Here is a 22,174-nt window from a genome sequence, read left to right as displayed (position 1 = left end):
AAGTCTCAGTGAAAAGATGCTCAATGTCACTAAACATCAAGGAAATGCACATTAAAACCACAATGAGAGCCCAGCCAGGCATGGCTCAGCAGCTGAGCGTCGACCTAGGATCCAGGCGATCCGGGTTCAATTCCCAGTCAGGGCACATGCCCCGGTTGCGGGCTTGATCCCCAGTTGGGGGCGTGCAGGAGGCAGCTAATCAATGACTCTCTCATCATTGACGTTTCAATCTCTCTCTCTCCCGCTCTCTGAAATCAATAAAGATATAAATAAATAAATAAATAAATAAATAAATAAATAAATAAATAAATAAATAAAACCACAATGAGAGGCCGTGGCCAGGTGGCCCAGTTGGTTGGAGCCAAAAGGTTGCAGGTTCGAATCCCAGTCAGGGCACATGCCTGGGTTTTGGGTTAGATTCCCAGTTGGGGCAAGTACTGGAAGCAACTGATCAATGTTTCTCTCTCTCCCTTCCTCTGTCTCTAAAATCAATAAAAATATGTTCTCAGGTGAGAATTAAAAACAAACACACAATGAGATATTACCTCACACCTGTCGGAATGGGTATCATCAGAAAGACAAGAAACAGCCAGTGCTGGCAAGGATGTGGGGAATGTGCACTGCTGGTGGGAAGGTAAGCTGATGCAGCCCCTGTGGAAAACAGTATGGAGGGTCCTCAAAAAATTAAAAATAGAGCTACCATAGTTGAAAACCCAGTTGGGAACAAAAGACAGGTCTGAGACGAGCACACAAAACTAAATGGAAGAGAAGTGCTAAAAGTGAACCTTGAGAAGACAGTAGGCGACGGAGCCCAGAGAAGCTAGAAGACAGTAGGCGATGGAGCTCGGAGAAGCTAGAAGATGAGAGAAAGAATGAGAGAAAAACATAGGTTAGTGATACAGCAGAAGAAAACTTTTCCAAAATAAATACAGGCCAGAATGTACAGTTTGAAACACTGATGCCAAAAAGTTGCCCCAAACACGTGCACATGAAGTCACTGGGCTCCAGAGATAACCCTGTGGGTGGCGGGCAGTGTGGATTATGTAGGCCACCCCCACCTGGGTCAGGCCGGCTCTAATCCCCCACCGTAAGGAGTCAGCAAAACATCTGCCAAGTCCTGAGGGAGAGAAAGTACCAGCCCAAAGTTATACCCTGATGTCCTTCAAGCCAAAGGCAACTGAGAGTCTCCAAGCCCTGGCGCCCAGGAGCTGACCACTATGCCCACAAGCAAGGGGCTCCGATGAGCCAGGGTGCTGGGAAAGGGTCCACGGGAGCAGGAGCCGGTTTAAAATGAGACTAAAGTTAAACCACCAGGAGATGGTGAGCAAATCCATCAGCCCCCATGGAGGAGGTGGCCCCGACCTAGCTGGGGGACCCCAGGGACTCTGCCAAGGCCCCCATCCCACCAGCCAGCGCTGGCCCCCAAGACCACTCCTGTCCTGCTGTTGCTCAGGGTAAGAAATTTCTCTACACCCCCCGGCTTGTATTATAACTTCTAGGAACTTATTTAGCCTCAAGGAGCCTCGGCTTCTCCATCTGTGAAAAGGAGGGATCACACTTCGCCCTCCTGGGGTGCCTATAAGGATTAAGGACAGATGTGAGAAATTTTTTAGCACCCTGCCTGGTACATGGGCAACCCCTGATAAACAGTGCCTGTGAATCCTGAACTCTGACCGAGGTGGCCTCATCTTTCACTCCTCCAGGGATGGGGAACTCACTCCGGAGAAGGGGAGGCAGCTGTTTGTCTCCAAGCTCACTGCCCCCACTGGGTCCAGCCACCACCTCCCCACCGGTCTCTCTGCTTCCTTTAATTCACTCTCCCTACAGAGAAAGATGCTCTTTTGAAACAAATCTGATAGCCACTCCCCTGCTGAAAAGCACCGAAGGATTCCCATTGCTCCTCCTACCGTCTGTCTGGCCTTGGCTCCAGCCACCCTATTCCATTTTGGGTCCTCCAAGTGCAAACCTGGTTCCTTTTTGGAGCCCTTGCAAGGCTCCTCCCTCTGCCTAGAAAGCAGTTAAAGGGTCTCAGGCACCATTGCTTGTGGGCCACTGTGTTTGGTTTTTGTCTGTGCCCCACCTGACCCCAACAGACCCCAGCAGGAGGGCTCCTGTGAGAAGCCGCGTCTGTCTGGGCCCATATACCTTTCCTGAGAAGTGCTGGGTGCGTGGGAGGAGCTCAGAACCAGGGACACGTGGATGGGTGAGGGGTGGGAGTGTGATGAAAGGTGCCACCCCAATCTCTGGTCCAACAGGGACCGGTATCCCTCAGGTACCTTCCACACTAAAGGCACAAGGCAGGAGGTGGGGGCACAGAGGACGCCAGGTCCCTTGTGTTTCACCCAGGGTCACCGAGGATTAGGGGAGGGGCCCAGGGAGAAAATCCAGGTAGTTCTCCTGGAGGAGGAGGGATCTGGGCTGGCCTTGGAGGGAGCCCAGACTGCGGGACGTTGGAAGATTTGTGAGCGTGGGCACGGCACAAAGCATCTGGGCTGGAGCTGGAGCCCAGAGGCAGCAAGTACTGAGCCTCTGGGGGCCTTTCAGGGGAGCTGCGCCCCACACCTGGTCCTAGCAACTCGAGCAGGGGCTAGGCTGACCCAGCCCCACTCCTGCAGGCTGTGTGCCCACCCCCAGCCAGGCTCTACTTCTCTGCGCCTGCGCACTCCAAAATTTTGTTTTGAATGTTATTTTGCTGTTAATATCTTCGAGTTTTTCTCCCCATCTTCGGCTCCTAATAACCCCCTCCAGGCTCCCCATTGCAGGGAGGGGGAGGAGTTGCCCTCTGTGTCCCTCCCCCAGCTTCAAGTCACCAAAGCCCGTTCCAGAGGGGTCCTCCTTCCACCACCACCTATTCTGGCTCTAGACCCTGAGGCCTCTCACCCCCAACCCCCTGTTCTTCCCCCCAACTCCTCTTTCAGAGACATTTGTGACAGCTGCCGAGGCTCCCCTCCTCCAATAGACACCCCAGCCCACCCATTCTGCTCTGTCAGATGAAGGGGTGTAAATGCTATCCTGCCCCCCTCAGGCCTCCCCTGGGCAGAGTTCAGACTCTCCCACCCCAGCCCCCAGCCTCCCCAGTGAGCCGCTCACTCACCCTTGAGGCCCTCAGGGTCCAGGTTCTCGCCCAAAGGCACCTGGAGGGTGAATCCTCCTTCTTTGCTACAGACTCACCTCCTCCAGGAAGCCCACCGTGAATCCTCCCATGTGCCCATTCCCCACACACTGGACCTAGGGGGAAGAAAACCAAACAGAGCTGGCCCAGGGGTCGGATGGGCTATAGCCTGGGGTTGAGAGCAGTGGGGACCGGTCCAGGCCACGGCCAATCCCACTGGCCCAGCAGCAATTAGAGAAGGTCCCAGGGGAGCCAGGGACCCCAGGCTTTCCAGAGACACTGAGTCACAGAGGCAGGAGGTCCACTGTGGGGCGGGGTCCACAGGTCCTCAGGGATGTTCATTACAGCTCTGGGCACCCGAAGCCCTCTGGGCACCCTGCCAAGAGGAGAGGGGAAACTCCACAGAACTGGCCCTGGGGACCCTGCAGGCTGTTGAAAACGGCCACCCCCATCCGATGCCCCCTCTCCCTCCATGGCTGTGGCCCCACCAAAGCCCCCTCCAACCAGGGCCTCCCCACAAGCCTCTCAAATCCCCGCCTGTAGCCTGCCCCAGCCATGTGCCGGGCCTGGCCTACAAGGGCCCAGGTAGACCCCAGTGGACCCCCAGTGGAGGGCGGGCCTGGCCCTGTCCAGGCCTGTGCCTCCAGGTGCACTCAGCGCCGCACAAACTTGTCTCCCAGGATTTTTCCACACAAAACACGTCTCCCAGGAAAGCAACCGGTCTGATGAGCTGGTTGCGCGGGCGTTCCCACCCCGCCCTCTGGTGCCCCCACACTTCTGTTGCAGTGAGAGGCCTCCCTGGACGAACTCACTGGGCCTGGGATGGAGCCCAGGACCCCTCAGCCAGCAGCAGCAACCTCTTGGATGAGCCACGGGTCTGGGGTCGCCCGGACCACCAACAGGGTAGGTCTCCCATCATGCATCACCTCTAACAGCCCAGAGGCCCCACCCCAGCCTTCACCTTGGCCTTTCCAGGGACCATCTAAACTCCCCCACACTGCCCTCTGATAAACCCCCCCTCCTCCTCCCACACTGACCTCCCTCCTCTCCCCCCCAGGCCACTGCCCCACCACCATTCCCATCTGGGACTCCGAGTCCCTGCCAGGAATGATTGCCGATTAAGGCAAATGTCTTGGGGGTGGGAATGGGGGTGGGGGTTTAACCATTGGAGAGAGGCCTAGGGTCGGAGGCAGGCTCTAGGGAGAGAGGCTGTTAGAGGGGTCCACTGGGACTTTGCCAGGAGAACCCAGGAGGTACGTGAGGCCCCCGCCCCTATCCCCACTCAATGTATGTACCACGGGCCTCTCCTGAATCCAAGCCAGGCCTACGCGGAAGGCCTTGGACATGCTGGTCCAGTCGGGTGAGGGGCTTAGGAAGACCTGCTGGGCCTGCGCCCCCCCAACTCCAACACCTCTGAGTCCCGGCCCTGTGGGACTCCTAGATTCTGCACACCCAGTTCCTGCCCACCAGCTGGGAGGAGGGCCCCTCTGAGTCAACCCCCTGGGGCAGCCCCGCCTGCCCCATCCCATCACTGCCCTGCAGAGCCCTGACTCATGAGTTGGAAATGGCTTCCCACCCCCAAGGCCTGGGGGGCAGGAGCCTGGGAGGGTGCCAGAGAGGGCCCAGCCAGCCCTCGAGGTCTCTATGTGTGTGTGGGGGGGGGGCTGGAAGTGACTTCCAGCATCTAGGGACCGAGGTCTGGAGGGTCATCCCCGGGGAGTGAGCTTCTGCAGTCTTGCAGGACCAAGGGCTACAAGGGCTCCATAGGTCCCCTTCTGCCCTAAAGCTCCACCTTAAGCCCTTTCTCCTCAGCCCTGTCCCTTAGCACTGACCCTTGACACCTAAGAGCGACTCTTAACGCCAACCCCTGCCTAGGCCCACCTCGGCCCCCAGGTTGGGCCCCTGGAGCTGCCTAGAGCCTTCCCCCCCTCAGAGAGGGAGAACCCTTCCCCTGTAGACTCCTGGAAGTGTCTAACCACTGGACAATAGGGCCTGGTTAGCCCACCTCCACCCCGGAGGGCCTGGTGAGGCCTTTACAGAGGGAAGAAACGTGGGCCCAGACCCATGCAGTCCCGTCCTGGGATGTGCTGAAGGAGGGGGGAGGCCAGGCCAGGAACTGAGCCATGCAGGGCCTGTTCTTCCGCCCAAATGCCACCTTAAGCAGGCAGCGGCCCCTCCCTCCCACCTGGCCCAGGTGTCCCCGCCCCCAGCCGAACTCTGGGCTGGGTAGGCGTCTGTCTCCAGGCGGCTCTGGGTGAGGCCAGCGGGGAGGGGACTTCAGGGACCGGGCGGTTCAGGACGAGACGGAAAGACAGTTCAGGCCGGAGGAGGCCGCAGCGGCCCAGGCCCGGCAGACCCAGCCTCGCGTGCCTGCCGCCATGCAGGACAGTAACTTCCTGCTGTCCGCCCTGCAGCCCGAGGCCGGCGTGTGCTCCCTGGCGCTGCCCTCAGACCTGCAGCTGGACCGCCGGGGCACAGAGGGGCCGGAGGCCGAGCGCCTGCGAGCTGCCCGGGTTCAGGAGCAGGTCCGCGCCCGCCTCCAGCAGCTGGGCCAGCAGCCGAGGCACAACGGGACAGCTGAGCCCGACGGCGTCACCAGGGCAGCCCGAGGTAGGCAGATGCCAGCAGGGTGGGCTCTGGCAGTGGGGATGGCACCGAGGTGGCCTTGGCGGGTGTGGTGGTGCCAGGGCCAGAGGCCTCAATGAGGCTGGCTCCAGGGTTCAGCTCCCTGACTCACTGAGGCCTGCACTGAGTCACCTGCCCCACCCCAGCGGGCGTGGGAGAAGCCATGGGTGGGGCCTCCCACCACCCCACAGGGACCCCTGGGTCCTCCTGGTGGAGCCTGGTGGAGCCTGCCCCCTCAGCCCTGAGCCCCCTGTTGGGGACCACAGGAAGATCAGCACATGGCAGGACAGCCAGGCCCATCTCTGGGGGCAAACCTGGGACGTGCACACGTCCTGTCCACATGACAGGCTCACACACGGTCCCAGAGACACACAGGCACACGGCAGTCCCAGGGAGACACAGTCTCCAGCGCCCCTCTCCACCCCCATGCCCCATGGGAACGAGCAGACAGAAACGTGAGGGCGGGTCTGGAAATCCTGGATGAGAGCCACCTGCCTGCTAGTCTGACCAGGGTCCCCTGCGGAATTGCAAGGGAGGCCCCACTGGAGTGACCCAGATACTCTCCGTGAGAACAGAGGGTGGGGGTGCAGGAATCTTGGCTCCACCAGTGTGTGCATGTGTGTGTACACGTGTGTGTGCACCCTATGTGAATGTGTGCACCCACGTGTGTGTACATACCATACAAATGTGAGTGTGTGCACATGTGTGTACATCCCATGTGAGTGTGTGTACACACACATGTGCATCCTGTGTGAATGTGTGTACACGTGTGTGTATCCCGTGTGAATGTGAGTGTGTGCGTGCATGAATGTTAATACCATTTCCTCCCTTACCATACCACAGCAACTGGGGCCAAGGTTAGACAGTAGGATGAACCTCCCAGGATGTCAGGGGCAGGGACCCCGGTGCACAGTGGTTCACAGGAAGGTCAGCCAGCACAGGGGCCACCAGGGCAGCATGGATCTGGGTCCTCCCCCCCTCTTCTCCCAGCCTCATCCTCACTGGTGGCCTAGATGGCGCCCAGGGGTCATAGGGTGGAAGATGGAGCAAGGAGGGGTTAATTACCACCCTGGCTCCCCTGGCAATTAGGGGCGGGAAGATTATAATTTGGGGTGGGGGTAAGGTCCCCAGGCTGGGGGTGTGCCCCCCAGGCTGAGCCTCATTAGCGTCAAAGGGTTAATAGCCCCTGCCTAGAAGCCTCATTAACCAGGGCGCGTCTGAGACAGAGTCGAGAGGGAACAAGGCCCCTTCCTCTCACCCCACCCTGAGTCCTCTGCGGAGATGAGACTCTTCTCCCCCACGGGGGTGGCCCTAGCAGGGACCCTGGCAGAGGCCGACCCCCCCAGGCATCCCCTCCCTATCCAAAGACCCCCTAGCATCACCCAGGCACCCACCCCACCCCAGTCTGTCCCACTGCTCTGCTTTGGTTTGACCTGGGTGTTTTCCAGCCTCTTATGTTCCCATCATCTGCCCATTCACCCATCTGACCAGTCACACTCCACCCTCCTGTCTGTCCACCCTGCATCTACCACCATCCTTCCAGCTCTCTATCTTCCCAGCTTAGCTATCCCATCACCCTCCGGTCTGTCTGTCCATCCAGCCACCCATCCTCACCTCACATCCATCTGTCTCCCATCTCTCCACTTTCTGTACTCCACCCACCCACCAGTCTGTCCACTCACCACAGAGTCGGGCTGGCGCCAGTGCCCTCAGTTTGTGTGTGGCTGGATGGGGCGGGTGTGGCTCTGCTAGGTGGGACGGGGGACTGCCCCTGAGGACAGACTGGCCCAAGGAGACTGGCAGAGAGCAAAGCCTCACTCTTGTGTGACCGCAGCACAGGACAGGCTCATGGGTGGTCAGTGTGACTTCCTGGAGGAGGGGGCCAGGCACTGTGCCCTGGCAGATTGGAGAGCTGATGCAGGAGTCTCTGGCTCACTCCCCAAGGTCTAGGAGGCCATCGGGGTGAGCATGTCTGTCCTCCATCACAGCTGGAGGAGAGGGGGGCTGTGGGAGAGGGACCACCAGGGCTGATGTCAGAGGAGACAATGGCAGGGACCAGGGCCAAGGCACCCACTCCCCAACACTGCCCCCCATTGGATCCCAGGGTCCAGGAGAGGAGGCAGGAGGCCAGTGCTTTGCCATCAAGCCTGGCCAAGCTGCCACTGTCCTTCTCCACAGGCACATCCCGGGGCCAGTACCACACCCTGCAGGGAGGCTTCAGCTCCCGTTCTCAAGGCCTGAGTGGGGACAGCACCTCGGTGAGTGACACCCAATCCAGCCTGGAGAGTCTGGGCTCTGTGGTCACATGGGGGAAGCTCTGGGGAAGGCTGTGGTCTCCAGGGTCAGGGAGAGCCCTGGCCCCCACTCACTGCCCTTCCCATCCTGCCCACAGACCTTCCGGCCCATCGCCAAGCCCACCTATAGCCCGGCCGCCTGGTCCTCCCGCTCTGCCGTGGATCTGAGCTGTAGTCGGAGGCTGAGCTCTGCCCACAACGGGGGCAGCGCCTTTGGGGCTGTGGGGTACGGAGGACCCCAGCCCACCCCACCCATGCCTATCCGGCCCGTGTCCTACCACGAGCGTGGTGGTGGGGGTAACCGGGTGGACTATGACACCTTGTCCTTACGCTCGCTGAGGCTGGGGCCGGGGGGCCTGGACGACCACTGCAGTGTGGTGTCAGAGCAGCTGGAGCCCGCAGCCGCCTCTGCCTATAGGGCCTTTGCCTACGAGCGCCAGGCCAGCTCCAGTTCCAGCCGGGCCGGGGGCCTGGACTGGCCCGAGGCTGTTGAGGGGCCACCCAGCCGGACTATCCGTGCCCCCGCCATGCGGACCCTGCAGCGATTCCAGAGCAGCCACCGCAGCCGCATGGGGGCTGGGGCCATGCCAGGGGGTATCCTAGAGCCCGTGGCCCGAGCGCCCTCCGTGCGTAGCCTCAGCCTCAGCCTAGGTGATGCTGGCCACCTGCCAGATGTGCGTGGGCTGGACAGCTACAGCGGTCAACGCACTCTGCAGAGACTCAGCAGCGGGTGAGCTTGGCCTGGTATGGGGAGGGGGCTGCTGCCATGGCCCCAACCTGTCCCGAGGGTCAGCCTGACCCCTGACCCCTGTCTCTGCAGCTTTGATGACATTGACTTGCCATCAGCAGTTAAGTACCTCATGGCCTCAGACCCTAACCTGCAGGTGCTGGGAGCAGCCTACATCCAGCACAAATGCTACAGTGATGCAGTGGCCAAGAAGCAGGTGACCACCCTGTGAACACCCCTGTGGACCCCCACCTCTCACTGACCTCTGGTCCCTGACCACCTCTCCCCGATCCCCCAGCTGACTGGGCAGGCTTCATTTTGCTAGAGTCTCCTCAGCAGAGGAACAGGAGGGAGTGATCCGCACATGCCTGCACACACCTGCACACGCCTGCCTGTATCTGCACTCTATACACCTGCACACGCCTGCCTGCATCTGCACTCTATACACCTGCACACGCCTGCACACACCTGCACACGCCTGCCTGTATCTGCACTCTATACACCTGCACACGCCTGCACACACCTGCACACGCCTGCCTGTATCTGCACTCTATACACCTGCACACGCCTGCACACACCTGCACACGCCTGCCTGCATCTGCACTCTATACACCTGCACACGCCTGCCTGCATCTGCACTCTATACACCTGCACACGCCTGCCTGTATCTGCACTCTGTACACCTGCACACGCCTGCACACACCTGCACACGCCTGCCTGTATCTGCACTCTATACACCTGCACACGCCTGCACACACCTGCACACGCCTGCCTGTATCTGCACTCTATACACCTGCACACGCCTGCGCACGCCTGCGCACACCCGTACCATATGCACACACGTGCTGACACCCCGTGCCTGTGCCTGCAGGCCCGCAGTCTTCAGGCTGTGCCTCGGCTGGTGAAGCTCTTCAACCATGCCAACCAGGAGGTGCAGCGCCACGCTACGGGTGCCATGCGCAACCTCATCTACGACAATGCAGACAACAAGCTGGCCCTGGTGGAGGAGAATGGCATCTTCGAGCTGCTGCGGACACTGCGTGAGCAGGACGATGAACTACGCAAGAACGTCACAGGTAGCGGTCCCCCCCGGGGCCCCTGCCAGCACTGCCACCACCTGGCTCTGCCTTGTGGCCCCTTTTTCTGTTCTCTGTCTTCGTGCTTGCCCTCCCTGTGCCACCTCTTTCTTTGGTCCCCGTGACTACCCTTGTGGTAGGTCTCCAGTGGCCGGGGCCGTGTCCCCAGGGTCCACCGCAGCCCCTTCACCCTGCAGGCCACACTTCAGCTGTCCCCAGCAGAGCTTTTGGGTGAGGTTCACAATGCCAGGTGGAGCCCTGGGAGAGGTTAGAGGCTTCCTCCCACCATCCCCAGAAGAGCCAGAGGGATTGCTGGGCTGTCCCTGACCAAGGCCTCGGATCCACCTACCCCAGGGATCCTGTGGAACCTGTCCTCCAGTGACCACCTGAAGGACCGCTTGGCCCGAGACACACTGGAACAACTCACAGACCTGGTGCTGAGCCCCCTCTCGGGGGCCGGAGGGCCACCCCTCATCCAGCAGAATGCCTCCGAGGCTGAGATCTTCTACAATGCCACAGGCTTCCTCAGGTGCACCAGGCTGGGGCGGGTGCCCGGAGAGGCCAAGACGAAGGCCACAGGGAAAGAGTGGGTGCCTGGGAGGTCTGAACGACAAGGCTGACACAGGAGTGGAATAGGCTGCCGGGTGTGGCCACCAGGTGTGATGTCAATAGACTCTGGGGGCTGCAGGCTCAGTTTCATTAAATCAGGGACTTGACTCAACATCCATAATCTCCTCTGGATGCTTCAAGGAGAGAATGGGGTGGTCATGCAGTGGGACCAGGGCCAGCAGTGTCCCGAAGGGACCAGGAGCAGGAGGTGCCGAGGGGCCCAGCTCAAGGGGGAGGGGGAGATGGGCACTAAGGATTTCCACCCTTGAGTTCGGGTCCCTGCGGGGGTCTCTGATCTTCCTCCATCTACAGGAATCTCAGCTCAGCCTCCCAGGCCACTCGCCAGAAGATGCGTGAGTGCCATGGGCTGGTGGACGCCCTGGTCACCTATATCAACCATGCGCTGGACGTAGGCAAGTGTGAGGACAAGGTAAGGGGCGGCCAGTGGTGAGGGGCAGCCGGTGCGGAGGGGCTGGGGGGCCTGGCCTGTTCGGACCGCGGTCTGCTCCCCACAGAGCGTGGAGAATGCCGTGTGTGTGCTGAGGAACCTGTCCTACCGCCTGTATGACGAGATGCCACCGTCCGCCCTGCAGCGCCTCGAGGGCCGGGGCCGCAGGGACATGGCTGGGGCACCGCCTGGTGAGGTGGTGGGCTGCTTCACACCGCAGAGCCGCCGGCTTCGAGAGGTGAGCATGGGCCTGGGCTGGTGGGAGCAGGGGGCCCAGCTTGACCCTGCCTGACAGTCTGCACCCTCCCGCCCAGCTGCCCATCACCGCTGATGCACTCACCTTCGCTGAGGTGTCTAAGGACCCCAAGGGCCTCGAGTGGCTGTGGAGCCCCCAGATTGTGGGCCTGTACAACCGCCTCCTGCAGCGCTGTGAGCTCAACCGGCACACGACGGAGGCGGCCGCCGGGGCCCTGCAGAACATCACAGCCGGCGACCGCAGGGTGAGGGGACCACAGAGCAAGTGCCCTGAGCTGGTCATGTGCAGGGGACATGTGGGGTGCATGGAGGATGGGAGCCTGTTCTCCAAGAGTTGACAGTCTGTTGGGAGAGGGATAGTGGGATGAACGCAAACTCATGGGTGGGCCAGAACAGCAGAGGAGAGAGGAAACCAGGCAGGACATGACCCGAGAGTGACAGCCTCTGAGCTGGGCAGGAGAGACAAGAAAGAGGGGACATCTGCGGGGCAGCAGGAGAGTGAGGTCGGCATCCCAGGACAGGCCTCAGGACCGTGAGACTTCAGGTCCTGCACCGGGTCTGAGGGGAGGTGCCCAGTAGGTCTAGGCTGAGGGGAGCCTGATCAGAGTCACGCTTGGTCCTGGCTGAGGGGCAGAGACAGAGAAGCCAGTCCTGCCTCAGTTTCCCCACAGGTGGGCTGTGAGAATGCAAAAGGCACCTTCACCTGCACTCACCAGCCCCTCTTCCACCTGCAGTGGGCGGGCGTGCTCAGCCGCCTGGCTCTGGAGCAGGAGCGCATCCTGAACCCGCTGCTGGACCGCGTCCGCACAGCCGACCACCACCAGCTGCGCTCACTGACTGGCCTCATCCGAAACCTGTCTCGGAATGCCAGGAACAAGGACGAGATGTGTGAGTCAGCGTCCCACACTGGGCTCTGCCCTCACCCGCCCAGTGGGCTCTCCCCGGGATCTGGTCTTTAGTGCCTCCCAGCCGGGAGGGCTTCTAGCAAAGGTGGACAGATAGGCACGCCAGCTCCCTGAGGGCCTGGAGCGGGGCTGACACCAACCTCCTGGCCTCCCGCAGCCACCAAGGTGGTGAGTCACCTGATCGAGAAGCTGCCAGGCAGCGTGGGCGAGAAATCTCCCCCGGCTGAGGTGCTGGTGAACATCATCGCGGTGCTCAACAACCTGGTGGTGGCCAGTCCCATTGCCGCCCGAGACCTGCTGTACTTTGATGGGCTCCGCAAGCTGGTCTTCATCAAGAAGAAGCGTGACAGGTGAGGGCCCTCCCCCCCACCTACCGCCCCCCTCGCCTGCTGGCTGTGTCTGTGCCCTGCTGACCCCTGCCCTCGTCCTCCAGCCCTGACAGTGAGAAGTCCTCCCGGGCAGCCTCCAGCCTCTTGGCCAATCTGTGGCAGTACAATAAGCTTCACCGAGACTTCCGAGCGGTATGTTCCGGCAATCCCGGGCAGGCAGGACATGGGGAGGGGCTTGGAAACCAGGGCTAAGCAGGCCAAGGGAGCAGGGTCCACACCAGCACCCCAGCCAGGGAGGGTGGGGTGGGATGCAGGGCGGCCTGCACCCTCTAATTCATATCTCTCCCCCCAAATGCAGAAGGGTTATCGAAAGGACGACTTCCTGGGCCCCTAGGCGAGGCCTTCCCAGAAGAGAACGCAACTCGGTCCAGCCTCCGGGGGACGGGCTCAGCTCCGTGCTGCTTGATGGCGGCCTGGAGGAGAAGGCTGATGGCCCAGGGGCCGCTTGCAGGAGCCCCATGTGCAACTTGGAAAGGCCTGGGCCACCAGGGAGAGGATGGGGGATGGGGGCTTGCAGCTGGGGACTTGGCTTCTGCGGGCAGGGAGTGGGGCAGGGCTTGAGGCTGCTGTGGCGCGTGGGGTGGTGACCAGGTCACACTGGCAGAGGTGGGGCTGGCCATGGCCCTGCGGTGCCTCAGGACAGCCAGTGCTGAAAATAAAAGTGGTCGTGAAGACAGTGGCCACAGTCCTGCAAGCGTCTTTGGCTGGTCTGACCACTGGATATTCCTCAGTGTCCCCAAGTACAGCCCTGCCTGCTCCTGGGTTTGCGCACAGGTCTCTCCAGGTCAGGGAAGATGGAGTGTCCAGCACAGAAAGCTGACAGAGTGGAGGAGAGGGGTAGAGGGAAGAGGCCTCAGTGCCACCCAAGGTGTAGATTCAGCAGAGCTAGGGGTACTCATGTGGCAAAGGCACCCAACACCTCTCTTTGTCCTGCCCTCCTGGGCCTGGGGGTGTCCTGACCAGGAACTGTCAAGCTGTCCGAGGCTTGGGATCCAGTATGCTCTGGGACCCTTCGCCCATCTCATTGAGCCAGGCCACTCAGTTATGAAGCTCCCAATGAGATAGATAGATGATGATAGATAGATAGATAGATAGATAGATAGATAGATAGATAGATGATAGATAGATAGATAGATAGATGATAGATAGATAGATAGATAGATAGATAGATAGATAGATAGATAGATAGATAGATATAGATATAGATAGATGATAGATATAGATAGATAGATAGATAGATAGATAGATAGATAGATAGACAGATAGATGACAGACAGATATAGATAGATATAGATAGATATTTTAATCCTCACCTAAGGGTATTTTTTCCATTGCTTTTCAGAGGGAGGGGAGAGAAACATGGATGTGAGAGAGACACATCAATGGATTGCCTCCCACACGAGCCCCAACCAAGGCTGGGGATTGAGCGTGCAACCGAGGTGCATGGCTTTGGTCAGAATTGAACCCAGGACCCTTCAATCCTCCAGCCAACGCTCTAACCACTGAGCCAAATCAGCTAGGGTGCTCCCACTATGACATTTTTATAACAAAGGGCTTCTTCTGCAAAGCTCAGAACCCGAAGACTGTAAGGGGCCTGGACTCCTCAGGATCTGTCTGGATCAGAGGGGCTGGGGACAGCCACACTGCCCCCTAGCAGGGGGACCAAGGAGGCTACGAGAGACGAGCCAGAGCTGGGTCAGGATGGAGGATGGGGAGAGGGAGGGTTGGAGAGCCAGATCTGGTGACTCGAGGTGCCATGGGAATGAAAATAGAGAGGGATGGAGGGCCCTGAAGAGCCTGAGATGGAAGTGAGGGGTGCCCGGCCCAGGACAGTATGCACCCCCTTCCTGCCCAAGAGAGGACAGGATGAGGCCAAGGTAGGGTCCAAAAAGACTTTATTTTCTGGCACAAGGAGGGGCACTGGGGCCACACCCTCCTGCAGGGGTCCCAGGGTCACAGGCAGGCAGGGCTGGAGGTCCCACTCCCAGATGTCCCTGGCATCCTGTGGCTCCACCGGAGGCAAGGGGCTGGCTACATGTCATCCTCGGACACCAGGCAGTAGAAGTCTGTGCGGGCGCTGTAGTTACGGGAGCCAAGGTCGGAGACGTCCAGCTCGCTGCCATGGCCCTCTCCCAGTGAGACCCCAGTTGCATGCGGTGTAGCCGATGGCTCCCCAAAGACAGGCCCTCGGACACCTAGTGGGGTGAGGGGGCACCACCAGGCCTGAAGCTGGGCTCACTCCCTGCTCACCCTCCTAAGTAGTGACAGTTGAGGTCCTGGAGGCTCTGGGCAGGTCTCAGGCCCAAGCGCCTCTGGGAAGGAGCCCTGAGGTGAGGGGGTCCTGGGGGGTCCAAGTCCATCTACAGACAGCAGGGAGGAGTTCCCACCACCTGGGCCCCTTTCTGGGCTCCTCCGCCCTGTGCAGCCCCCCTCCATCCCAGGCAGTTTCCCAGGGTTAGGGGTAGGGTTCAGTGCACATACCCAGGTCCCCCTCGGGGTCCGGGTCCAGCTCCGGGTCCAGGGTCCGACCCTCCGGGACTTGGCCTCGCACAATCAACATGGGGTCCTTGTCATCCTGCAGCCGGGTCTGGGGGTCTCCCTCCATCGCTCTGTACTGCACCTTCCGTGGCAGCGCCAACTGTAGCTCTTTCCAAAAATCGGAGGAAGGCGTCTGGGGGCCAAGGTGGGGCACTCAGCTCAGGTGAACGCACAGGGGATGCAAACCCTGAAAGCTCCAGCCACCTGGCCCCAAACAATACACGCAGCAGCTCATCCACCGGCTCCTGGAACCTCAAGAGGAGGCTCCTCTGGGCAGCGGGCCACGGAACCCCCACCCACCCCAGAGCCCGCGCCACCCTCCGCACCACGGAGCCAGGCCTCCAGCGCAGCAGGGTCACCAGGTGGCGGTGCTGGCGCAGCAGGTGCAGCGCAGGGTGCGCCGGGTCGCGCCGCTGGCCCTCGAAGGTGATGAAGATGGGTCTGCGCGTGAGCTCCAGCAGCCGGCACAGGCCCTCCCTGCGGGGCGGGACCGTCAGCAGGTCGCCCTTGGCCACCCCACGCCCCAGCCCAGCCCGGGACCCACCGGAAGCTGTGGCTGCACCAGGGCCGCCCCAGGAAGGCGTCTGACAGCACCACGATGAGGCGGCGGCAGCGGCTCAGGTTCACCAGGAGGTCGGCGGAGGGCTCTGGGGGACCCGAGAGGGAGGCACGGGGCGGGGTCAGAGGGGAAGGGGCGGGGCCAGAGGCGAGAAGGGGCGGAGTCGGTGGGGCGGGGCCAGAGGCGAGAAGGGGCGGGGCCCGGCGAGGGCGGGGCCCGAGGCGAGAAGGGGCGGAGCCATCGAGGGCGGGGCCAGAGGAGAGAAGGGGCGGAGCCCGATGAGGGCGGGGCCAGAGGAGAGAAGGGGCGGGGCGGGCAGGGGGGTCAGAGGCTAGAAGGGGCGGGGGCCCGACGAGGGGCGGGGTCAGAGGCGAGAAGGGGCGGGGCCTGGAGAGGGGCGGGGCCGGGGCCGGGGCCTGGGGCGGGGCCGGAGGTGGGGCGGAAGCCGAGCGGGGCCCGGCGCACCTGCCCGCGGCAGGAGGTCGCGGTCGTCCAGGAAGAGCTTGTAGCCCCGACAGCGCTCCAGCTGCGGCTTCAGGATGAAGTTCACGAACTTCCGATCTTCGGGGCTGTCGCTGTAGGAGATGTAGGCGTCGTAGAGCTTCCCGTCTGCGGGCAGCGGCGGGTCAGTTCCACCAGTTTCCGGGCCCAGGCTGCCACCTCTCGGTGCCATGCCCTCGGGTCCCCCTCACCCTCTCACGCGCAGGCGCACAGGGCCTAGGCCCGTCCCCCAGACGTAGGCCCCGCCCACGACCCCTCCTCAATACAAGATTCAGAGGGGCGCCCTCGCACCAGGGCACAGGGCGCCCGCCCCGCTTCTGCAGACCCAGGCCCTGTGCCCCCCTGGGCTGCACCGAGTCCCTCTTTCCTGGAGCATGTGCTCACTGGAGCTCTCCAGAGCTAATGAGTCCGCATCCCCCGCCTCCAGAGCTGCCCCCACTTTCCAGAGGGGACCCCCTGCCCAGAGCTGAGCCTAGGGAGGCCCTGCGGCTGACCCCGTCCCGGCTGTCCGCCCACGCACCATGGCCCACGCACCATTCATCTCCACCTCCCCGTACGCGTCTTGGTACCAGAGCTGCACGTTGAGTCGGCACTTCACATAGAGCAGGGCCGCCAGAAGCAGGACCAGCAGGACCAGCAGCGAGGCCAGCACCGCCACCAAATGGCCTGCTGGGCCTGGGGACAGAGCTGCATCCTGAGTCACTGCACCCCTCACCCAGCACCCTCCAGCCTCTAGGCTCCTCAGACCCCACCCCCCAGGCCTCCTCCTACCCTGTACCCCTGAGTATCCCCCTCACCAGCTCTCCAGAGAGTGAAGGAGGAGCTGACATTCCGTATAGAGCAGGTGAATGCCCCGTAGTCCTCAGCACTGGTCAGGTTGATCCCCAGGACACTGGATACAAGCACCTCTGACAAGTTGGCTTTGACCCTGGGAAGACCAGGCCCCAACCTCTCACCTGGGGCCCAAGAGCATCCATGGACACCCCAGAGCCCCACCTGTCTGGGATTCTGAGAGGCTGCAGATTTGGGCTTCCTGGGCAGCCATTGGGCCATAAGCTAAGAGAAGCGGCAGAACCTGGAGGGAGTGTGGATCTATTTAGGGGCAGCCACCCTAATTCTGGGTCTGGGTCCTGGGGTCCTCTGCTTCCAGGCGTGGCCCAATGGCCAGTGCCTTGTTCAAGCCTTAGGACTCTGCTGGCACCCATGGCCCTGGGTGGTATACAGAGTGTCTACAGGGGCCCTCAGTCTGTGTCCATAGGGGCACTGTGCTCATGTCATGTCTGGGAGGTCACTCCCCAGCCCATGTCCAGGTGGTTACAGACCAGGATGTAGGTCAGAAGTATATCCATAGGTATATCCAGGGTGGTCTCTTACCAGTCCTCATGAAGATCATAATGGCTCCCATTGCCCAGCGGCAGCCCATCTTTTAGCCACTGGACGGAGGGCAGGGGACAGTAGGGTGCAGAGGCCACCAAGGCCGTGCAGTTCAGAGTGACCACACTGCCCAAGGTAGGCCCCAGAACCTGGTTTCCAGAAGGGGAGAGGAATTCGGGGGGCCTGTTGCAGACACCTAGAGAAAGAGGACCCGGTAGATTAGCCGAGCTCAGGATACCAGGTTCCCACTGTCCACAGACGGTCTGTGGGTCAGGAATAAAAAAGGACAGCCAGTGGCACGTGTTGTTTGGTGGCCACACCATGTCTGTCCATGAGTCCCATGGAGGACAGGGCCCAGTATGTGGCTGCTCATCCACCCAGGACATGAGTCCCAGGTGAAGGGCCAGGCAGTGCAGCCTCACCCCACTGTGATGGCTGCAGTGAGTGTGAGCACTGGTGGTTTGGGAGACTGGGGTGCTGGTTGTGCCAGCACCTTCCACCTAGGATGGGAGCCAGGGTTCTAGGACCTTCTGCTGACCACAGGCAAGCCTTCCCACCTCCCTGAGACCCGAGCTTTCTCATCTTAAAATTGGGCTGATGAGCACTAGCAGGAGTCAGAGAAGACACCCATCATCTTGATGGCCCCCAGCAGCCCACATATCCCCACCCCGCCCTCATGGCCCTCAGTAGTGCCCACCCCCACAAGCCTGGAGGGGGGTGAACAGAGCCTGGGCTAAATGGCAGCCAGTGAGGTGCTAAAGGTGAGAGTGGGGCCCCTATCCGTCCCTCTCTGACCCATCTACCTGCCATGGTCTGACCAGGGCCTCCTCAGGCAAGCTGGGCACGGTGCCACCTCTGGCTCCACGAGCTCCTCAGCCAAGAAGACTGGACCCCAAGGGCTGGGCAGGACTAGCTCTCTGTCTTTGTAGTGGGTCAGTCAGGGTGCCAGGATGGGTCAGAGGCTGCTGCCATCCCCAGAGAGCAAGTTAAACAAGAACAGAGTGAGTTAACATGTAACTTTGGCTACAAACAGCACTGTGCACCCGCTGCCTCTCGGATGCCAGCGGAGCACCTGGACACCAGATCAGTCTCTCTGAGCACCTTACACAGGGCCCTTGACTGACCTTCACCTGCACCAGGGCCACCATGATGGCCTAGGGTGGGTCAGTGGGCCCACACCCTTTCGTACCTTCATGAGGCCAAGAGGTTGCCTTTCCTGCACAGCCTCCTCCTGCACACACCTTTACTGCACACACACCCTTTCACAGCCCTCTCCTCAACACATGTCTCCTGCACAGGGCTCTCCCGCACACCCTACCCTTCAGGCCCCTCCTTCGTGGTCTCTGTGTTGCACACCCACCCCCTGCACACACCCCACTCCCCACACACCTGCACTGAGCTCCCACCTTGGCCGGTGTGCACACATGCACACTCCCCACCCCTCCAACACTCTGTGGCCCACACAGTGGGCACACATGGCACAAACTCAGAACAGCTCCTGCAGGGGGCACAGCCAAAAGCACCTGCACACCCCCACCACACACAACAAACAACACACCCACCCTTGGCACACACGCAGCCTCCTCACTCTCTCACAGCCACTCATGCCCCACATGCTGCAGGCCTCCCCTCAGCCAGGCCTGACTCTGAGGCCAGGCCTCAGGACAGGAAGACATCAGAGGGTGAGGGTTCAGGCTCACGCAGAGCTGCAGGCTGCAGTGGGAGGGCACGAAGTCACCTGGTTCCGGCTCTGTCCTCCTGCAGGGGACGTTGGTCATAGAGGTCATTGACCTGTGCTTGAGAGCAAACTCTGCTCAGCTGGGCCCCTGGCCCAGTCCGAAACACCACGGCTGCTCTGGACCCATCACCAAGCGGGGTGAGGACCTGGCTTTTGTTTGTGTATTTTAATCAGGACTTTTCTGTAGCTTCCTGGCCTTGCAGTCACATCCTCTCCTAAACCTAAACCCCACCCAGGCACCCACCCCCTCCAGGCAGGCGGGCAGTTGGTTAGCCCCGCCCGCCTGCTCTTCCTGTAACTGTGAGTCAAGGGCTCCTTCCTCTGAGCCTGCCCCAGCCCACCAAGCAACGCACTTCCTGAGGCCAGGCCTGAGGTGTAGGGGGAGGCTGCAGAGAGGCTGGAGTCCAGGGCAATGTGAGGGGGTCCTGGCAAGGAGATCCCCAGTCAGGGCTGTCCTGCGTACACACAAGGAGGGCCAGCTGGGCAGTGCAGCCTGCTCCCTGGAGACCACACCAGGGAAGGGGGGGAGTCTCCATGTCCTCTCTCCTTCCCCCAAGTGAGCAGCAAATGTCTCTAACCTCTGACCTGCTGGGGGGGCAGGGGGTATCCTATGGAAACTCCTGCCAATAATGGGGCCTTGAGCAGGGGTCTCTGTCCCCTCCTGTCCACCTCCCGGTGTAGCTCCCAAAAAGTGAGCAGTTACAAGTGGGCTGTGGTATCATGTGGACCTTGGTTTCAGGCTGGGATGGGAGGACAGTGCCCTTTTTCCAAGTAAGGAAATAAACAGGGGGTCTTGACAGAGGCTCCCAGCTCTGAGCCCAGGTTGGGGGCAGTCAGCAGTTCTAGTAGTCTCCACCAGCTCCATCCCCAGACTGACCTGGGACTCAGGGCCTAGCAGCAGGTGGCTGGTACTGATGCCCATAGAAATGGGCCTCAACCACACAGGGCCACCAGTGGAGCATCTTCAATGCAGCATCAGCTTTCCGACAGGCTAAACCTGACCCTGTCCCAACCCTGCCAAACCCCGAGACCCCCTGTGGTCCTCAGGAACCTTGGGTGAGGGTCCCACAGAACTGAGCATCGGCCTGCTGGAGGTACTAGCTGGTAATAGCCTCTCCTCGAGGTGCCCAGTGCCCTGGAGGCTGAGTAGACAGCGACGCCCCCGAGCAGTTACAGCCCTAGTCAGCGACCTTCCCAGGAGCACAGGCAGGAAGCAGAGTTGCGCCCCCACCAGCCTCACTGCCTCTGAAAGCTTCAGCCAGACCGTCCACTGATCTGTATGTCCGTCTGTGCCACTAGCTCCCAGCCTCGCCTGGACGACCCCTCCCTCTGCTAACGTCCCCCCTCACCCTCCCTCGCCTCCCAGGCCCACCCTCCAAGGGGAGCAGAAAAACCCACATGGCCTCAGGCACGCTCAGGTTCAGCCCCTCCGAATCCAAGCCCGCCCCTGCACCACCCCCAAGCAGCGCCTAGCTCCTCGGGCCCCACACCCGCGGTTCCTTGAAAGCCCGGGCTCCTCGACCCTCCGGCCCTCGCGGTTGGGCTACTGGCCCAGCCTCCGCGACGGCCTGGCCCCCGCCCCGCCCCGCCCCGCCGCAGGCTCCGGGGCTCAGCACCCCATAGCCTCCGAGCGACTCCCCCTATCCGGGGCGCGCGGCCCCTCTGCGCCTCACGCGTGCTGCGCCCCGACGTCTCTCCGGAAGGAAAGAACGTGCCCAGGCGGCTGCGGTCACGCAGGGCGAGGGGCCCGGTCGGGCTCCCCCGCCGCACACCCCGCGTCCCGCGCTCCGCCTTCCCCGGGTGGGCGGACTCGGTGCCCCCCTCCAGGTGCGGCGGCGCGCGGCCGGGGCGCGCGGAGGACGGGGGCGCGCAGGTGGCCGTAGCTCCGCCCGGCGCCCGGCGCCCCGCACGCAGCACGTCTCGCTGGTCCGCCCCGCGCCCCGGGAGGGCTCTGGCCTAGGATCCGGGCTTGGGGCATGGTGGGGTCCCCCTGCGCCCCCACGCCCCCCCTTCTCCTGCGCAAAGGTTACAAGGAAGCCGCTGCTCGCGGCGGACGGAGGGGAAGGCCCGAGAGGCCGGTACGCGGACGGGCTTGGGCTTCCGGGCGACTCGGGCAGACAGCCCGGCTCCGGGCCGCTTCCTGCGGGACCGCGCCCACCCAGAGGCTCCTCCGGGCAAGGTGCCCCTGGCTCCCCAGGCACCAGGCCTGGGTCCGACTTCTGGGAGTCGGTGACCTCCACTCACCCCTGTGGGTCTGAGCCGGGACTGCCACTCATCTGTTGCCAAGACCTGGGAGGCGCGCGACCGCGGGGCGGGGCGGTTCACCTGAGCCAGGTGCGCAGCGGCGGCGGCCCCGGCGGCGGCAGGTGCAGCCCCGCCCCGCACCCAGGGAGGAGGGCGGGCCCGAGCGTCCCGCTGTGCGCCCCAGGCTGGCACTCGGGACCGTCTGGCGCTCTGCGGCCGGGCCCGGGGGCAGAGGTCAGACCCGCCCAACCAGCCCGGAGAGCCGGAGCCCCGAGGGACTCCTCGGAGATCCCGCCATCCCCCGGGTCGTCTTTCGGGATTCTGCGCCTCCTCCCCAGCTCCTCCTCTTCCTCCAGGAAGCCCGCCTTGACCCCAGCCCCTAAATCCCAGGGGCAGGGGGGACGGCACTGCTCACGTGGAAGCTCGTGGGAGCGCAGAGGAGGCTACCCCAGCCGGACCTCTCCCCGTCTCGGCTCAGTTTCCCATCTAGCCCTGAGGGCAGGCACCGTCCACCAGGGGCCCAAAAGTTGACACAAAGAGGTTTTATTTTATTATAAAAGGTTATGCTGGCTAAGGGGAGTCAGAGAGGTGGGTCGGGGCCCCCTGGCCAGCCAGGACGGGGGTGGGGCAGCATGGGGCCCAGAAGTCAGAGGGACACCTTGCAAGGGCTGATTTTCCCGTGTTGTGACTGCATAAGAAGCCCCCCCCCCCCCCGAGTTGTATGGGTGGCAATGTGCACCCAGAACTGAAGTCAAGGTTGTGCCAAGCCTGAGCCCTAAC

At 61.9% G+C, this 22,174-nt stretch overlaps 2 protein-coding genes across 8 annotated transcripts; one reads left to right on the top strand and one right to left on the bottom strand.

Moving 5' to 3' along the window:
* Positions 1–547: 547 nt before the first annotated feature.
* PKP3 (plakophilin 3) lies at positions 548–13,139 on the top strand. The gene is made up of 15 exons (XM_081153857.1): positions 548–634; positions 3,899–4,015; positions 5,497–5,722; positions 7,916–7,995; positions 8,130–8,761; positions 8,852–8,975; positions 9,630–9,834; positions 10,189–10,363; positions 10,756–10,873; positions 10,959–11,129; positions 11,206–11,391; positions 11,881–12,034; positions 12,209–12,401; positions 12,485–12,572; positions 12,739–13,139. Exons 2-15 carry the CDS (start codon positions 3,935–3,937, stop codon positions 12,772–12,774), a joined length of 2,469 nt encoding a protein of 822 aa, XP_081009983.1. The 5' UTR covers positions 548–634; positions 3,899–3,934; the 3' UTR covers positions 12,775–13,139.
* Positions 13,140–14,318: 1,179 nt separating this feature from the next.
* On the bottom strand, positions 14,319–21,736 carry SIGIRR (single Ig and TIR domain containing). Of its 7 annotated transcripts, none has more exons than XM_081155757.1 (10): positions 21,395–21,736; positions 18,216–18,377; positions 17,413–17,608; positions 16,836–16,966; positions 16,573–16,713; positions 16,003–16,146; positions 15,523–15,625; positions 15,305–15,455; positions 14,922–15,111; positions 14,319–14,635 (listed from the first exon to the last, which is right to left on the bottom strand). In XM_081155757.1, the coding sequence occupies exons 2-10, from the start codon at positions 18,220–18,222 to the stop codon at positions 14,472–14,474; spliced, it is 1,227 nt and encodes a 408-aa protein (XP_081011883.1). In that variant the 5' UTR covers positions 18,223–18,377; positions 21,395–21,736; the 3' UTR covers positions 14,319–14,471. The 7 variants fall into 7 exon arrangements, with proteins under 7 accessions (XP_081011883.1, XP_081011880.1, XP_081011882.1 ...); XM_081155754.1 differs by having other exon boundaries at positions 18,216–18,374; positions 21,395–21,608; XM_081155756.1 differs by lacking the exon at positions 21,395–21,736 and adding an exon at positions 19,151–19,392 and having other exon boundaries at positions 18,216–18,374.
* Between the last annotated feature and the right edge of the window lie 438 nt (positions 21,737–22,174).

This window comes from Miniopterus schreibersii (assembly GCF_964146895.1).
Source record: "Miniopterus schreibersii genome assembly, chromosome: 12".
Lineage (NCBI taxonomy): Eukaryota > Metazoa > Chordata > Mammalia > Chiroptera > Miniopteridae > Miniopterus > Miniopterus schreibersii.
The sequence above is the reverse complement of the archived record's forward strand: the minus strand, read 5'-3'. Positions and strand labels throughout refer to the sequence as shown.